General features: G+C 41.5%; 1 protein-coding gene across 2 annotated transcripts in view; it reads right to left on the bottom strand.

Moving 5' to 3' along the window:
• Window positions 1-5,039: 5,039 nt before the first annotated feature.
• The window catches only part of ARL11 (ARF like GTPase 11), a 101,114-nt gene continuing 87,551 nt past the window's right edge, over window positions 5,040-18,602 (bottom strand). For both annotated transcript variants that reach the window (XM_073613168.1, XM_073613166.1), the window contains exon 2: window positions 5,040-10,127. In XM_073613168.1, coding sequence (XP_073469269.1) covers window positions 9,576-10,118 — 543 coding nt within the window. In that variant the 5' untranslated portion in view covers window positions 10,119-10,127 and the 3' untranslated portion in view covers window positions 5,040-9,575. The remainder of the gene's footprint in view (window positions 10,128-18,602) is intronic.

The following is an 18,602-nucleotide window of genomic DNA, read 5'->3' as shown; positions in this document are numbered from 1 at the left end:
CACTCACTGTGCTGACGGGGGAATCGAGCATGGCCGGTTTAATGCTAGCCAGCTCAGTAGATTGTTTTAAAAAAAGAGCTGCATGCATTTCTAAATGCTCAAAATATAACTAGATACTAACATTTGGGGGATCAGGAAGGAATTTATTTTTCCCCTGCTGGAGCAAATTGGATCATGCTTTATATATGTTTTTGCATTCCTCCGGGTTCTCTATATGGAGGTTTTCTGTTTATCTTTTTCTACTGGCAACTGGTAGCCCAATCTTCTCCCAGGTTAGTACAGAGGTAAAAAATGGCTTTTTGCATTGATGGCCTTTTATGACCAGCCACCTGACCACTCACTATTCATAGTAAAACTCAACATAATATATTTGTTGCTGTGTTTTTGTTTTTAAACCTCAGTTAGGTTTTAATTGCCCTCTGTGTTTTAACTACTTCAATACCGGGCACTTTTACCCCCTTCCTGCCAAATTCCATCACAATTTGAATGACAATTGCGCGGTCATGCAACACTATACCCGTAAGAAAATTGTATTATTTTTTTCAAACAAATAGCGTTTTCTTTTGGTGGTATTTAACCGGTTCCTGACTAGCTCACGTCTATTTACTGGGGCAGAATGGCTCCCCTGCACGAAACCCCGTACCCGTACGGGGTTTCCTTTAAGAGCCGACAGAGGGGGCGCGCACCCGCTGCACAGCGGGGGATCCGATGTGAGTGGCCAGCGGTCGCGATCACGTGCACGAGCGCCAGCACGGGGATTTGTGTGTGTAAACACACAAATCTCTGCTGTCAGAGGAGAGGAAACATGTCGTTTGTTCCTAGTAAGTAGGAACAGCGATATGTTTCCTCACCAACTCAGTCCAATCCCCATTCAGTTAGAACACACTGAGGGAACACACATTTAACCCCTTCCCTGCCAGTGACATTTATACAGTAATCAGTGCATTTTTATAGCACTTATCGCTGTATAAATGTCAGTGGTCCCAAAAATGTGTCAAAAGTGTCCGATCTGTCTGTCGCAATACCGCAAAAAAATCGCAGATCACCGCCATTACTAGTAAATAAATAAATAAAAAATAAAAATGCCATAAATCTTTCCCATAGTTTGTAGACGCTATAACTTTTGCGCAAACTAATCAATATACGCTTATTGTGTTTCTTTTACCAAAAATATGCAGAAGAATATATATTGGCCTAAACTGATGAAGAAATTTGTTTTTTAAAAACATTTTTGGGGAGCAAAAAGTAAAAAATGTTTTTTTTTTCAAAATTGTTGCTCTTTTTTTGTTTATAGTGCAAAAAATAAAACCCACAGAGATGATCAAAAAGCGCCAAAAGAAAGCTTTATTTGTGGGGAAAAAAAGGGACGCAAACTTTGTTTGGGTACAGCATTGCATGACCGCGCAATTACCAGTTAAAGCAACGCAGTGCCAAATTGTAAAAAGTGCTCTGGTCAAACCTTCCGGGGCTGAAGTGGTTAATCACTTGTGTGGCAGTGATCAGGCACACTGACTGGTGACAGTATGTAAAAAACTATTTTTTCTATTTTATTTTACTTTTTTATTACATTTTTTTTTCTTTTATGATTTTTTTTTCTAACACACTGTGACCAATGCAATACAGTGTTACCATAGTAACACTGTGCTACTCTGGGGAAGTGATATTTATTTTACACTTTATGATGTCTTATACCATTGAATTTCATTGGTATAAGCAATGATTTTTACTGAATGAAACTGATTCATTCAGTGTCTGTGACTGGCCAAAGCTAATCACAGGATACAGATGGGCTGTGATTGGCCCTGTCTGTACCATGTGTAGCGTTGGTAGATTTTTATCTACCGCTTATAGGTAAATTTAGTGGGTCGCTTATTATAGGGAGTTAGATTTGCGTCGGTTCCAGCTTGGCTGACGTTGCATGCAGTTCCACATTGTGCCAGTGGGTGTCGTTGTCACCATCGGCAGGTGTTGGAAAAGCAACATGCTGAAGCGAATGAGTGCTCCTCTGTCCCGGAGATAACTCGGTGGAGGTGGTCCTCCGAGTTGCATTCTGGGAGAGGGTATTTATGGGACAGACACCATATTTTGGGGTTCGTTTTCAGCCACCTGCTGGCCCTCCTGGCCGACAGGTATGCACTAGGAATACCACCTCGTGGTCCTCCGTTCCGGAGGCCCGTGTCGCTGCGGTGTGTGGGTGGGCCCAGAAGCCTGTCTGGGGCCTACCACAGCAGCAGAGGAATAGTCCTGAGCTGTCTATCCAGAGTGAAGAAGCTGGACAACCGAGGAGATCCCAGGGGAGGACCCGTCATGGAAGGATCATGCAGAGTGCTGGTCTGGAGAGGGGCCTGGTGACTCGGTTGGAGGACACATTCCTGAAGTAATCTTACAGTATAGTACTGCTGGGTTGGCTTAAAGGTTCAAGTACTGTATCTGACATTCACCACAAACCAATACATCCTGTGGCAGAAGATCGTACGGGTTTTATTCCAGATAAGTCTGTGGCAGAGACTTTTGTTCGTGCTACGTGCTGGCTGCTAGGCAAGTGAGAGATGTCTATCCAGGTGGGCAAAGATTGAATCCTACGAAAGGGGGACTATTCAATTGCAAGTGTTCAATTACAAAGAATGTTCTGAAGAAATACAACAGAAAGGTATTTGAGCTTCCCTGCAGCTTTCCTACTACCTCTTTCCTGTTACTTCCCTTGTTCGTTTTATTAAAGCATTGGAAAACCTACTCAAGTGTTTGGTGCTTATATCGTCCAGAGGTAAACTCAACGGAACCCTAGACCGGTGCCGGTGAAACAGAGGTATCGAGAGTGAAAGTAACAAGCCCGCTTAAACCAGCGTTATGAGCCCGCATAAACGAGAGTTATTGCTACACATGTGATTACTGTAACCAATCACAGCTAGCAACACAATTCTATACAATGGATGGCATCAAAGGAAGTCATCCATTGTTTACAACTGTCATGTGATCTGCTGTGATTGGTCACAGCAATCACATGGTACTGGCAGCGGGTTAGTATAATGATCAGCCATCGGCTGTGTCTGGAGACAGATTGGGCCGCTGCACAGCCCCGTTTTCGTGAAAGATATCATATGAACAACACTGCTCCCACCCCGCCACTATAGGCTGGGCAGGAGGTTGACATTGGGAAGATTACCTCTCACTTCCTGTGCCAGGGGGTAACTGGAGCAGGAAATATCTCCGACAGGAAAATTGATAGCACCACAAGTACTCTATTACAGGGTGAAATAGTTGCCATGCTCAAACTTTTGTCTGCATTCCTATTGGGAAGACTTCCTGCCCTTGGGACATCAGGGTAACAAAGGTTAAACAGCCCATAGATGATTCATTTTTTTTGTTTCACCAGCCAGAGTACACTGATCAGCACTTCCGGCTGATCGAGCAGCAAAAGTCTAACAGGGCGGTTGTACAGAGGTAAATCAGTTGAATTCAGTTGGGACTGTCCGAATTTTATTCTATGTATGGGCAGTGTGGTGGTACAGAAGTCGATCCAGGTATGGCCGACTTTAACACCTGACAAAATGTTTCCAACTCCATCCAAAATGAACAAAAAGTATTTAAAGTGGTTGTAAACCCCCATTCATGAACATTTGACCTAAGCACATATATCTGTAGTGTTTACTTATCTCTCTCCAAAAGCTCTAACTTTGGCTTCCTCTGATATCAGCAGAGTCACGTCTGACAGGTTGTCCAACACATGAGATAACATAAGCTGAAAATTTGTGTCGGGGAGGGTGCTTAGAGGTAGATAAGCAGAGAGCTTGTCTATTCAGACTGCAGCTCTGCATGTTCCTTCGTTCTTCTGCCTATGTGGGGGGTGTGCCTTTCCTCCAATCAGCTCTCACACAGTGTAAGCCCAGACTTCCCTCCCACTGCTGAATGAGGAAACAAGATTTCTAAAATGACCTGCACTTTCCAAAGAGTGTAGAAGGGAAAGACAGCAGATATACAAGTAAAACTTATGTAGGAAGATTTGTTTCATCTCTGTGTATCATCTGAGGCTGTTCATTTCACTGAGTTTTGGAGAGGGTTTATATCCATTTTAAGTTAGGTTCAAACATACCCGACAAAGTACGTTGCATTAAAACATGCACATTTTTTGCATATTAACATGCATTACATTAGGTATTCAAAAGGGGCTGGCAACGTACCCCAATAGTCCAAGATTAGTACCTGCACTTTTTTGGCAGTGAACCAAACCACAGCACACATTAGTGTGTTATCCTGTGTTGTCCATCAGCAAGGAACTATGGAGGGGCAGGGGTGCATTCAGAATGAAGTAGCATACACTACTACTCTTCATAAGTTCACTTTATGATCAATGCAGCTTTCGGCACCTCCAAAATTTATATTAGCGTATATCATAGTTTGGCACTACTGTAGATAATGGCACAGATTACACTGGAATGTATACTGTACCTGACACACATGTGCTGAAAAATCATCTAAAATCTACTGTATAAATTGTCTATAAAATGATCTTATAGCTCCTGTATACCCCTTATGGACTAAAGCAGTTTGCACAGTTCTTCTAAGGTCCTGTTTATTCAACAATAACTTTACTAATAATTCAAGTTTATGGGTTCAGTACAGGATTCACTGCTTGCAGGCAGGTACCATGGGACATGTAGTCCTTTTTCAAAATTGAAAGTAAACAGCAGAGGAGAAGCCACAAAGCATCCTGGGAACCCAGGAAGTTGGCGAAAGAGATGGCCAGCAGAAAGGCAGCACTCACAACATTGATTTTTTTTTTTTAGGGCAAACATAGATTTCTTTTGGTGTCATTGTCTTGCAAAATTATTTTATTCTTTATCCAATCTACAGACAAACGTATGTAAAGAAAACTTTAAACACACTTATTTTCTACTTTGACCACTGCTATTTTTTAAAAAAAGAAAGTAGATATAAGTTATATCTTGTATTACATACAGTAATTTGTCCTGTTTAAAATACTACTAAAGTTATGTTTTTGGTACAAAGCATGGCAATAATAGTTAAAAATGAAAGTCTACTTTTTGAGATTTTGTGCATTTTTTTAATTTGACAAAAATAAATAAATTAAAAACAAAACTGGTAAAAAAAAAACTAAGCTTAGATATTAGTGGTTTAGATATTAATGTTTTAAGAGATAAATAAATAGAAAATCAGCAGAAAAGTATAAAAAAAAAATAGTTAAGAGGGGGAAAAGTTAATTATGACTGCTAAGGGCTAACATTTTTTTATTTATTAGATTGCTTTAACTGACATCATATGCAGATCGAAACTCAACTCATCGTGTGCTATGTACGCCCTGTATACTTAGGCAAAGTTTGTTTTGGAGTAGGTAACACGCCTAAGGTAAAAGAGTGGTAAAAAAAACACAAAAGCATTGTCAAACAAATCATAGGTTTGGTGTTTTGAGGCTGTTGTATTTATTCTACCGTTTAAAAGGGCCTCTGTACATAATCTAGCTAAAGTGGAATTAAACTGTATATAAGCACTGCAAACCAAAAACTTTTTAATATTCAAATCAAACTCACCCATCCAGTCATGTCTCCATGCTTTCATTTATTGAGAAATAACTTTGAAAAAGCCCAGCTAGCATTTCTAGCCACAGCCATCTTGAGTAAGGGCAGATGATTTATGTAGCATTTACTTCCTGCAATCCATCTACACTTAGCTCAGGCATGCAGTCAGGAAGGCGTGCTTAGCTGAGAAAAACCCTCCTCCTCTCCTCCAGATGAAAGAAAAGAAAATGCAGAAGAAGGCTCCTGGGATGTCTGACATCATTTTGGCCTAGGCCAGAAACCAGGAAGCAACTAAAGAAATGTAAAAAAAAAAAAAAGTTTAAAACAAGCAAATATAATACACCTTCCTATTTAAAGTGGAACTTCACTCTCTCAATCAACATTATTTTTAATCCTCATGCTGCTAGCATTAGTAGGTAGATAACAAAAAAAATGTAAATATATATTTTCCTTACATTTCTTCAGTTACTTCCTGGTTTCTTGCTGAGGCAAATGATGTCATACATCCCAGGAGTCTTCAGGATTGGAGGGTTTTTTCTTAGCTATGCACACTCTCCTGCATGCATGCTTGAGCTAAGGGCAGATGAATTCCAGGAAGTAAATGCTACATGGATCATTTGCCCTTACTAAAGATGGCCATGGCCAGAAATGCTGCAGAGTTGTTTTTTTTTAAGTGATTTCTCAACAAAACAAAGCATGGAGACATTAATGGATGGGGGAGTTTGCTTTTGAATACCAAAAATTAATTAAACAGCGTTTCTGGTTCGTGGTGTTTAGATGCAGTGAAAATCCACTTTATAGCTAGCAGCATAAGAATTAAAAATAGTTAATGTTGGTTGAGTGAGTTTATATCTGCATTAATAGTGCAAGACTGCAATACAGTACTAACATATTTATAGCCAGATGTGTAAGCTCCAGATATTAAAGCAGAACTCCAGACAAACAGGTAAATACACAGTTGAAAACACACATATGTGAATTGTCTCCCCTGAAAAAAGATTTGTAATTCTGTCCAGCTTTTCTGATTCACATACCTCTTCCTGACAGCACAGTCAACAGGGTGGCACCACTTTTCCAGTCACAGTTAAGGAATAAAGTAGTGTCACCGACCATCCTGGAGAATGAAGAAACAGCAAGATGGATCTTGTCGATCAGCAACTCTGCTTGATCCCCCTGTCAGTACATGTGCATACAGCAAAGTCTGTTTTGCTGTGTGTGGATGCCAAGATGCAGATATTGACCCCTTCCGTTCCCTCCTGCTTCCTGACATCTATTGAAACATGGCAGAATGCCCAGGAAGCCGGAATGATCGTGATCCATGGTCACAGGCCTGGAAGCAGGTCCTGCTGGCTACTGATCTTTACCCTGGACCGAGAGCGATCTTTGTGCTGAGAACATGCAGTGAGCGCGCTCTCAACACATAAACACCAGCTGCCCAGTGACACATATATGCAGCATGTGGACCTTAAAGCCCCCCCTTTTGCTGCCGTACATGTGTTTGGCGGTCATAAAGAGGCTAGACTGCAGGTACTTCTTATTGTCGTATGTAAAAATACATTTAATTATTTTTAACGTGGACCTTAAGGAATTTTTAGCCCCCAGGACTTTGGTCATAATGTGTATCCATGCACAAAATACTTGCACATTATGGCACACTTACCTCCCAAAGTGTTCTCCTCCAGCGGTGTGATGTTTGCAGCTCCCCCCTCTTTCCGCTGACATATTCTACTGGACTTTTTCTATTTTTTGGCTTCTTGAGATATCATTGGCTATCCAGGGATGATGTAACTCCTGCACATACACATGGGAGTTTTTCCGCTCTGGCACCGGAAATTGTATACTGAGCTGCACATGTGTGGGACACATAATTCATTGAAGCTTAATGTTAGCGGAAGACAGTGTTGCCAACCGTCAGAATTTTTAATGGCAGCCAGTAAAAAATGGGCACTTTTCTCCTGCCAGTAAATGGAAAAGTTTGCCAGTAAAAAATATGGCTGTGACGTTTGGCCGAGACCATCCGAGTGCCTGCTACAGTGTTCGGGCAGTGCCGGTGGGGGGTGGGTCTGGCGGAGGTGGTGCCATATTGTGTGAAGTCATGGTGGAAGGGAGCTGAGTGGAGTGGCTGGAGCCTTGTGTGTGCGTCTACGGGACAGGAGCAAGGCAAGTTGGGAGCGGGACTGTTAGTGCTGTTTGGACTGCAGTGGACTGAAGGGACCACCTGGCGTGGAGAGAGACTGTCACTGACTCAGGAGGGGACATAACGTGTTGGCGAGGTGTCATCATCTGTGTTGCTGCACACTGCGTTTAGTGTCACTGTCAAAGTCAATTTCATGTGTGTGTGCCTGCCCATTCTAATTTCTTGCCCTCCTAAATAAAATAAAATAATAAATATGTTTTTTTGCCTTAATATGTACCATAAATCACATTGCAAATTGCAACTTGTTTGTGGCCTAAATACTGAAATTTGCACTTAAAACTGTAATTTTGTAACTTTTGGAAAAGCCAGTAAAAACGTGGCTGTGCCAGTAAATTTTGTGTGTCGTGTCAGTAAATTTCTATCTGGTAGGTTGGCAACACTGGTGGAAGAGTGCAGCGGAATTTGCCATTATGACAAGTATGTACAGGCAGACTTGCTTCTGAGTTTACAGGGTCTGGGCTCCCCACCACCTTTTTTAGTTTTAGTTCTTTATAGTTAAGGTTGAAAAAGAACTCTGTTTGTCAGTACCACTTCCCATAACCCTGTATATTGTGTTCAGTAAGATGGCCATCTAAAAGTTTTTTTAAATTTCTGACATTTACTGCTGAAACTTACACTGATTGTGGAAGGGGGTTCCACATTCTTTCTGCTCTAACAGTAAAAAAAAAACAAAAAACAAAAAAACTCTACACCATTTCACCTCTTAAGGTTAAACCGCTTCTCATCCAACTTCATTGAGTGGCCACATATCCTCCTAAGGCCTGATTCACACCTATGCAGGTTGCAGTTTGCATATTGCAGGTGCATTTTGCGTTTTTCAATACACATTTTTGATCCATTGAAGTCTATGGGACCAAAAACCAGAAAACAGTCCCTGGCCCTTTTCCATAAAATGCACAGATGTGAACGTGACCCATAAGAAACCATTTTAAATGGACTGTAGTGTGTTTCTGCAAAACTGAAAACACACAAAAAAAAAATGCATAGGCGTGAACCAGGCCTAAGTGTCTCTTCTCCAAGAAGAATAACGTTAATGTTTGTAATCATTCCTCATAACTGAGGTCCTCCAGCCCCCTTCTGGTGACCAGAATTGGACGGCATACTCAAGATGAGGCCAGAGTTTTGTAAAGAGGTAGATATTTCCCCTGCTGTTATAGACTTGGCCTCTTATTTTATTCGGCCATTGGGTGGCCACCAATGATGTAACGTCTGTGCATGCATGCTGAAATTACTTTATTCTGCCACTCTGCTCCTATGCTTCAAATCGTAATGCCCTAAAGCACTTTACAAAAAAAAACCCAAAAAAAACAGACCAGTAAAAGATTTTTTTGGGTAGAAGAATCATAAAAAGTAATCCACCAAAAAAACTAAAGAAAAACAAACTGTACCCGCTAGATTTTTTTAAACTTTAGTTCCACTTTAAATGGTGTTTTCATATGTGCCTGGAGTTCAGCTTTAATGACCCTTGCCAATCTTTCAGCTCATGTGTAGGAACAAGAAATACTGTTGCCTGGTGCTCATATAGATATTTTCAGATCATGAGACCTATAAACTGATATGGTTAGAAAGTCATCCTATTTGAGGTTCTGATAATATGTAAATGATATTGTAACCTAATGAATAATTTCCCCTGGCGATCAATAAAGTATTCTGAATCTGAAAAAATGACCAACATCTGCGCACAGGTGTATTTTCACTGTCTGATGAAATGTTAATGAATAATAACTTAATTTACAATAAATGGGACAGGCTGACATGTAAACATGTCAAAATAAACATGTTGAATAGTTTGTCCTTTTATGAAAACCAATTTTATAGGATCCTAGAACAGAATTCATAGGCACTTATAGGTCACGGCTTTTTTTTAAAAGACGTAAAACTGCATTAACTGCATCCATCAATCCTTCTCCAGTGTATGCGCTACAGCCTTCTATTTCCCAGGGTCGATCATCATAATTTTCCAGTTTAAGCATATTCACAAGATCTTCAGTGGACAGGGCATCGGGTACATCCTGTTTGTTGGCCATAACCAAGAAAGGAACGCCAGCCATATTTACATTGTTCAACACAGTTAGCAATTCCGCTGTGGCGTCTGGAATCCTGGCTTTATCACTGCTGTCCACCACATAGATGAGAACATCCGTGTCCTCTAAGTACTCTTTCCAGTTGGGGCGCAGCTTGTCTTGACCTCCTACATCCCATACAGTAATAAAAACATTTTTAGCTACTTCCAGGGACTCCACATTGAACCCAACTGTTGGAAAGGTCTCTACGGTCTGATTTAGTTTAAGTTTATATAAAATAGTGGATTTTCCAGAAAAGTCAAGTCCCATCATCACCACCCGTGATTGTTTCTTATGTGATGGCTTTGAATTCTGTGCTCCCATGATGATGTTCTAAAAGAAAAAATTATATTTTATTATATACATATTAGGTATCTGCATAGCCTCTATGTACATGTACATTATCAAAAGAAAAGGAGTGATCGGAGATCACGTGGCACCACAGATACACAGGAAAAAAATACAAACGTGGGACTTTTAAGGTGCCACCAAGTAAGACAAATATAGTATATACTGTATGCATTAAAAAAAACCTCTTTATTAAAAAAGTAATAAAAAGGTGCTACTGAGGATTTAAATCCGTCGCCAATTTAGCATTAGCACAGGCATATCCCATTACAGGTCTGTACCATCTTATACATTCATATCACATAAAGATCTGTCATACAAATAACAAATATCGTACAAAAAAGTCTCAAGCCACATCTGCAGGATTTTTCCGTGCTATTGTGCAACCTGCAGCAGGGTATATGTTGCTTGGTGTGGCACCACCACTGTGGACCTTGGTTGACCCCAGGCAGGGATGTCCCCTGACCAGCAGTGACCCTTCGTTCCCTGTATGGTGGGCAGTAGGGATGGGCCGAACACCCCCCTGTTTGGTTCGCATCCAGAACGTGCGCACAGGCAAAAAATTTGTTTTAACTCGCGAACACTGTTAAAGTCTATGGGACACGAACAAGAAAAATAAAAAGTGCTAATTTTAAAGGTTAATATGCAAGTTATTGTCATAAAAAGTGTTTGGGGACCTGGGTCCTGCCCCAGGGGACATGTATCAATGCAAAAAAAAGTTTTAAAAACGACCGGTTTTTCTGGAGCAGTGATTTAATAATGCTTAAAGTGAAACAATAAAAGTGAAATATTCCTTTAAATTTCATACCTGGGGGGTGTCTATAGTATGCCTGTAAAGTAGTGCATGTTTCCCGTGTTTATAATAGTCCGAGAGCAAAATGACATTTCTAAAGGAAAAAAAGTCATTTAAAAGTGCTAGTGCCGGCTATTAATGAATTGTCGGTCCCGACAATACACATAAAAGTCATTGAAAAAATAAAAAATGCGTGGGGGTCCCCCCAAAAATCCATACCAGACCTTTAGGCCTGGTATGGATTTTAAGGGGAACTCCGCGCCAAAATTAAAAAAAAAAATGGCGTGGGGTTCCCCCAAAAATCCACACCAGACCCTTATCCGAGCACCCAACCTGGCAGGCCGCAGGAAAAGAGGGGGAGACGAGAGAGCGCCCCCCCTTCCTGAACTGTCCCAGGCCACATATCCTCAACATAGGGAGGATGTCCCTATGTTGATGGGGACAAGGGCCTCATCCCCACAACCCTTGCCCAGTGGTTGTGGGGGTCTGCGGCCGGGGGGCTTTTTGGAATCTGGAAGCCCCTTTTAACAAAGGGGACACCCAGATCCCGGCCCCCCTGTGTGAATTGGTAAGGGGTACATTGTACCCCTACCATTTCACAAAAAGAAAGTGTCAAAATGTTAAAAAAAAAAAAAACACAGGAGACGGCTTGGGACAAGTCCTCTATTAAAAATATATAAATAAAAAATAAAAAAGAGACTCCAGTGATGTAATCCAATTTTCGATCTCCAGCGATGGATGATCTCCAGCGAGAAACACGCACAGGATCCTGCCTCCAGCGGAGGCACCCAGTCAATGATGCGGTGCTAGCTTGACAGCTCTTATGTAGCGGAGGGCGGGGCCACCCATCACGTCACCCTGTCCCCCTCTGATAAGGGAAAACGCTGGGGTTTCCCAGTGGCATGTACGGGTGACCCCGCCCCCCTCTGATGCAATGCAGGATTCCCGTGTGGATTCCCTGAAGGGTCTGGTGTGGATTTTTGGGGGGAACCCCACGCCATTTTTTTTTAAAATTTTGGCGTGGAGTTCCTCTTAATACATACCAGACCTGAAGGGCCTGGTAATGGAATTTTGGGGGACCCCCATGCATTTTTTTTTTTTCAATGACTTTTATGTGTATTGTTGGGACCGACAATTCATTAATAACCGGCACTAGCGCTGGCACTTTTAAATGACTTTTTTTCCTTTAGAAATGTCATTTTGCTCTCGGACTGTTATAAATACGGGAAACATGCGCTACTTCACAGGCATACTATAGACACCCCCCAGGTACAACATTTTAAGGAATATATTTCACTTTTATTGTTTCACTTTAAGCATTATTAAAATTACTGCTCCCGAAAAAAAACAGGTCCCCAAACACTTTTCATGACAATAACGTGCATATTAACCTTTAAAATTAGCACTTTAGATTTCTTGGGGTGTTCGGATTTGCCACGAACACCCCAAATTGTTCGCTGTTCGGCAAACGGGCGAACAGCCAATGTTCAACTCGAACAGATAGCCCATCCCTAGTGGGCAGCAGTGGTGGTATGATAAGTGCCAGGAACTTTTGCATGCTCACTGGCAACCGATGATCTGTCAACCACAACATTGAAGCATCCACTGATGCGAATTCTTGCCTGTGGCAGAATCTGTTTAAGGAGGCTGGCCACAATGCTTCTGTGTGCCATTGTATGTAAATTCAAATAGGTATTTTTGCCCCAGCTGACCAACTAAATGCAAAAACAAATTTTCAACTGGTATTTTGCTGGCTTTATTCCTAAATTCTGTTATTTTTGACTTGTTAGAATATATACATTAGTAATATACAAAAACAATGATCTTCTCATAATACTAGGGGGATTACACAATGTAATAAAATAGAATATGCCATTTTGTCCATTCACTAAGAGAAAGATCCCCCATTAAGTTATGCAGTAAAATAGTTCAATGAAAAAACGTGTTATTTAACGCATTGTCTTTTTTTTTTTGTGTTGTTCGACACTTAGTTTAGTCTATTTACCTCTTCTTATTCTCATGGGGGAAAGCAGTACGTAGGGACCCCCTTATTTCTAAAGGGGCTTTAAGATTCTGATGGGCCCTCTGCTCTCAGATGCACACAACCATCAGGCCAGGGTTGTATGGATGAGGCCCCTGTACTCATCAACATGAGGACAAGGTGCTTTGTCAGGGTGGTCCACCCTGGCAAGGTACAGCCCATGTTAAGGGCATGTGGTCTTGCTTGTAAAGTTTATAGTTTGTAGGATGGTTTCCTAGCCAGCCTGGTTGCATCTTCAAATAAGGGTCTGGTATGTATTTGGGGGGGGGGGATATGAAAATTGGGGAATGTTCACAACAAACCTAATTAAACATGCTTCTAAAATGTCAGTAAAACATGTACTAGTGGATAAATGGTAAAGTGTATATTGTCAAAAATTTTTTTTTTTTTGTTTGGCTAAAACTGGATGGTTAAAATCTCAAAGTGAATGGAATTTACCACTTAGACCGCTGTCCCCAGATCAGATAACCCCACTGGAAAAATTTTCTTCACCTCTTTTACTGGCAACATTTCTAAATGCTTGGAATTCCCATTACTTTCTGTCATTGTGTTAAGGACAAATGGAGAAAGTGAATTTCCCAAGCAGGGACACCTAAAGCAATGAAAACCTGATAGAGACTATAATTTTTTCTTACCTACCTAAAAAACAGTTTTGGCTAAACTTACACTTTAAGGAACATCCTATTGTGCACCTCTCCAGTTGGTTATCACTTCCTCAAACTCAGTCTATCCAAAAGCGAGCTCATAGTATTTTTCCCCCCATGTGTCCCTACCTCTGTCAAGATCAATGGCAAACTCCTACCTCGCATGCCAGGGTGCTAGGTGTAATCCTGGACTCTGAACTCTCCTTTCTGCCCCACGTCCAATGATTTCCAAATCTTGCCACCTCAATCTCTGCAACAGCTTCAGAATACACCTCTGCTTAACCAATGACACTGCAAAGCTCCTGATTTACTCCCTGGTTATCTCTTAGCTCGACTACTGCAACTCTCTCCTCATAGGATTACCTTAACATAGGCTATCCCCCTTCAGTTCATCATGAATACTGTTGCCAGACTCATCTACCTTACCAACTGCTCAGCCTCCTCCACCCCTCTCTGCTGATCCCTCCATTGGCTTCCACTCACCCAACAAATAAAATTCAAAATACTAACAATTTACAAAGCCATCCGCAACTCTGCCCCCAGCTACATCAGTTACCTAGTCTCAAAATACCAACCTAATCGTTCTCTTCATTTCTCCTAAGACCTCCTGCTCTCTAGCTGCCTTGTCACCTCCTCCCAAATGTTCGCCCCCAAGGACTTCTTCTGAGGCTTTCCCATCCTCTGGAACTCCCTACCATAACTATCTGAATATCTTCTACTCCGTCCATATTGCTACTTTTTTTTTTTAAGAGTGAATTAGGTAACTTACAGGATGGTCTACTCTCCTTCATTCATTGCTATAAATATTTATAATATGGATATTCCTATGGGTTAAAGTAGGGACCACAATGTACAGAGAGGTACTTTGACTGATGTGTGGCTTTCTCATAAATGTGAAAATGCGTGCAACCGGGTACCTTATTTAGGCTTCTTTTGCTGGCTAACATGGCTTAGTGCTGGGGAAATTTTGTATTTGATACACAGAATAAAGTTATTTGTCCATCTCATTGTACACTTTACCAGTTAGCTATACTGTAAATCTATTTTGGAAAAAAAACATGTATCTTTTAGGGTACTCTTATGTCGCGTACACACAAGCGGAATGTCCGACAGAAAGTCAGACGGAAGCTTTTCATCATATATTCCGATTGCGTGTATGCCTCATCTGACTTTTTTTTTTTTAAATTCTGACGGACCTAGAAATAGAACATGTTCTAAATATTTCCGACTGAACCAATTCCTATCGGGAAAACCGCTCGTCTGTATGCTGTCCCGACGGACCAAAAACAACGCATGCTCTGAAGCAAGTACGAGACAGAAGCTATTGGCTACTGGCTATTGAACTTCCTTTTTCTAGTCCCGTCGTACGTGTTGTAGGTCACTTGACGGTCGGACTTTAGTCAGACTTTGGTTTGACCGTGTGTAGGCAAGACCGCTTGAATGGAATTCCATCGGAGTTCCGTCGGAGACACCTTCGAAGTTTATTCCAACAGCAAAACAGGTCGTTTGTATAGGGCATTAGTTTTACAGGTGCTTGAAAACTCTTCTTCTTGCCAAGAGTCAACCTTATTGGTAACAGACTTGGTCACTTACAGCTATGGCAGTAACAATAGAAGGGGTAGCCTTATACATGCAGCTCCCATCTAATAATATCTTCAGTCCTGAACAATCACTATATAAAATGAGTCAGGGTTGGTGTTCACTGGCCAGCTGGCAGATTAGATCAAATAAGGCACCTCTTAATTTCCTAGTTGGATACCGAGAATGTTTGAATCCTGTCTGCCATTGTGCACCACCTTTAGCTAATACATATTTATGAGAAGTGTGGGCACATAAGGGCAGCCCTCACTAAGAATAATCATCATCATCGAGGAATTATTGCACTTTTCTCTATATCTCAGATAACACATTGTTGTAGGCACATTGTCGTAAAGGTATACTTCCTTTTTTTCTACAGTCCAGAAACAACTGCTTCTCTGTCACATGACATTTTAAGCACTTAAATTAAAAAAAAAAAAAAATCACAGGGTGCTATCATTATCAGCTCTGAGAAGTGCTTTTCCTGGACTTTCTATTTTACTTCTGCGCAGTCTAATCATCATGCTTGAATCTGTCAAATGACTTGCAAAAATCAGGCAGTGCATACCCGCCATAAAGTTGTTATGTAATAGTTCCTTGTTTCCCTCCTGTTAACAAGAGTCATTAATATAGTATTTGTCTATATATATGGCTCTGATGTTCAGTACATTATGCCACTATTTCTGGAGCAAAGTTTCAGCATGCCTGGGTAAAAACTTAAAGGGTTAGCAAAAAAAAATTTGTATTTTCCATTGTTCGTAGATGATGGAGCATTAAACCAAATTGACACTGTAAATCCTGTGAAGAGATGTGTATGCTTGTGCTCCTAGGTCTGTACTCTTGCTGTGGCCATTATGAGGGGTTTTCACTTACCTCGTCAGATTTTAAATTAATTTTAAATGAGGTAAAATGCAACATGAGGCCTTTGGAAGACACAATGACACGCAAAACAAGGTGGAAGGGAAGAGAGTCAAAAATTATGGTGGCGAGATTTAACTTTGAGGGTATTCAAGACAAATAGGAAGGGGCTGACTCAACCTACTAGGCCAGTGATGGTGAACCTTGGCACCCCAGATGTTTTGAAACTACATTTCCCATGATGCTCAACTACACTGCAGAGTGCAAGAGCATCATGGGAAATGTAGTTCCAAAACATCTGGGGTGCCAAGGTTCGCCATCACTGTACTAGGCTATACCTATAACTACAATATCCCTTTTGGTTGGATTGACTTCCTAAAATCTACAAGTAAAGTTCTCCCATCACTTGTGTGTGCATGAAAGGGCAAGGATGAGTTTGTTCAAGGATAAGTTCACCCTTTCCCATCTTTTTCCAGGTAAAAAAAAAAATGTGCATTTATTTATTTATGCTAGGAACCCATAAAGCATTGCACAGGCTCCTGCAGACTGTCAGTGTAGCTGTCTGTCCATACCTCGTACAGGCAGGCAGTTACTGAATGACAGGAAGCATTAATGAACTACCTAGGGTGCTCATCATCCTGGTAGTTAATTGAAAACTAGAAGCCATTAGCTGCGACGGCTGATGGTAGTTGTAGTTCTCCTATTCACAGAACACAGAATGAATGGCATGGCCAGGTGGGTGGAACCCCACCAAGCCACTTTTTTGTAAAATTGTGACAGCGGGTACAGGGAGAAGATTCCTGGACTGCTGTCACAACGGGGGGTGGGAAGATGCAGGGGCTGCTCGTTTAGCAACATGTTACACTCTGGATATGGGTGTAACATGTTATGAATGCTGAACTTATTCTTGTGTGGGGCATGCTGGGGTATTATTGCATTGGTGGTAAGCATGCATTATTCAAAAAAATATACCCTGTTTCCCCGAAAATAAGACCTAGCGTGATTGTCGGTGATGACTGCAATATAAGCCCTACCCCCCAAATAAGCCCTACCCCATTTCCCCGAAAATAAGCCCTACCCTGAAAATAAGACCTACAAGGACTTTAACTAGGGCTTATTTGGGGGTAGGGCTTATATTGCAGCCATCACCGACAATAACGCTAGGTCTTATTTTCGGGGAAACAGGGTATAACCTTTAAAGAGATATAACCGTTTAAGAGGAGCTCCAGCTGCCCTCCACTCCCCCGCCCACCCCCACATACCTGGTGGTAGTATCTACACATTTCAGATACTCACCAATCCAGTGGCTCCAGCATTGACCCACTGGGATCATCTCATACCTGGCTACAGCTCTGTCCCGTGCCACCATGTTCTATCCGACGCCATCGAGAGGCCTTCTTGGTTCAGCTGGGGGGCCTCTCAATGACATGCCAATAGGCCAGCCCCGTCCTCCTGTTCTTCAATGAAAGCCTATGCCTCCTGGGATATGTGACGTACATACTGTTCCCCAGGAGGCACCGAGGGCAGTGTGCGCGTCATTTGCCTAAGATGAATGACGCGCATGTAGAGGAGGGGAGGACTGAAGGTCTGCTTTAACTTGTAAAAGACTGCGAGCAGGCAGCTCTTTATTGCAGAAGATACATGCTACGTCCCTTCTACAATAACATATACAGTGGAGAAAATAATTATTTGATCCCCTGCAGCTTTTGTAAGTTTGCCCACTTATAAAGAAATTAAGGGTCTATTATTTTTATCATAGGTGTATTTTAAATGATAGAGACAGAATTTCAAACAAAAATCCAGAAAAGACACACGATACAAGTGTTATATATTGAGTTGCAGTTCAGTGAGTAAAATAAGTATTTGATCCCCAAGCAAAACATGACTTAGTACTTGGTGGAGTAACTCTTGTTGGCAAGCACAGAGGTAAGACGTTTCTTGTAGTTAGTGACCAGGTTTGTACACATCTCAGGAGGGATGTTGGTCCAAAAAGCCCTGCCCACATCTAATGTTAGTCTGCTACAGTGAAGCAATACATTTTCACATCCTACCCCATCATCAACTTTTGCCCCTACTGATATTTAAACTTCAGATATTTTGACAGTTTTGTTGCAACTGTACCTATTTTAGCATTGATACTGTATCTACTTTTGTAAATTTGGAATGTTTTCAAGAAAAATTGAAGAGACAGTCACCTAACTCAAAGCAAAGTGCCAGTGTCTGTGTAAAGCCTATCCTCTGACCACTTTACACTCACCTCTCCAGGGATCCTCACATGTTCCTACTTTTGCAATCACCACCAAAATACACATGATGTCAACTGGTGTTAGAGCTCAGCAAGAGTAGCGGCATCACCCCTTCAATCATAATGGCAGTGTTTAGGCCTAGTGATTGGCTATTAGGCCCAGACACTGCATAGGAGGAAATCACATGCTCTTCCATGCCCAAGAGTACAAGATATTTTGCAGTGACAGCCACAGAAGATGGAGCAGTAGGAGTGTGTTGAAGACAGGGCCGGATTTGCCACAAGGCCACTGAGGCCAGGC

This window comes from Aquarana catesbeiana, linkage group LG02 (assembly GCF_042186555.1).
Source record: "Aquarana catesbeiana isolate 2022-GZ linkage group LG02, ASM4218655v1, whole genome shotgun sequence".
In the NCBI taxonomy this organism is placed as follows: Eukaryota; Metazoa; Chordata; class Amphibia; order Anura; family Ranidae; genus Aquarana; species Aquarana catesbeiana.
The sequence above is the reverse complement of the archived record's forward strand: the minus strand, read 5'-3'. Positions and strand labels throughout refer to the sequence as shown.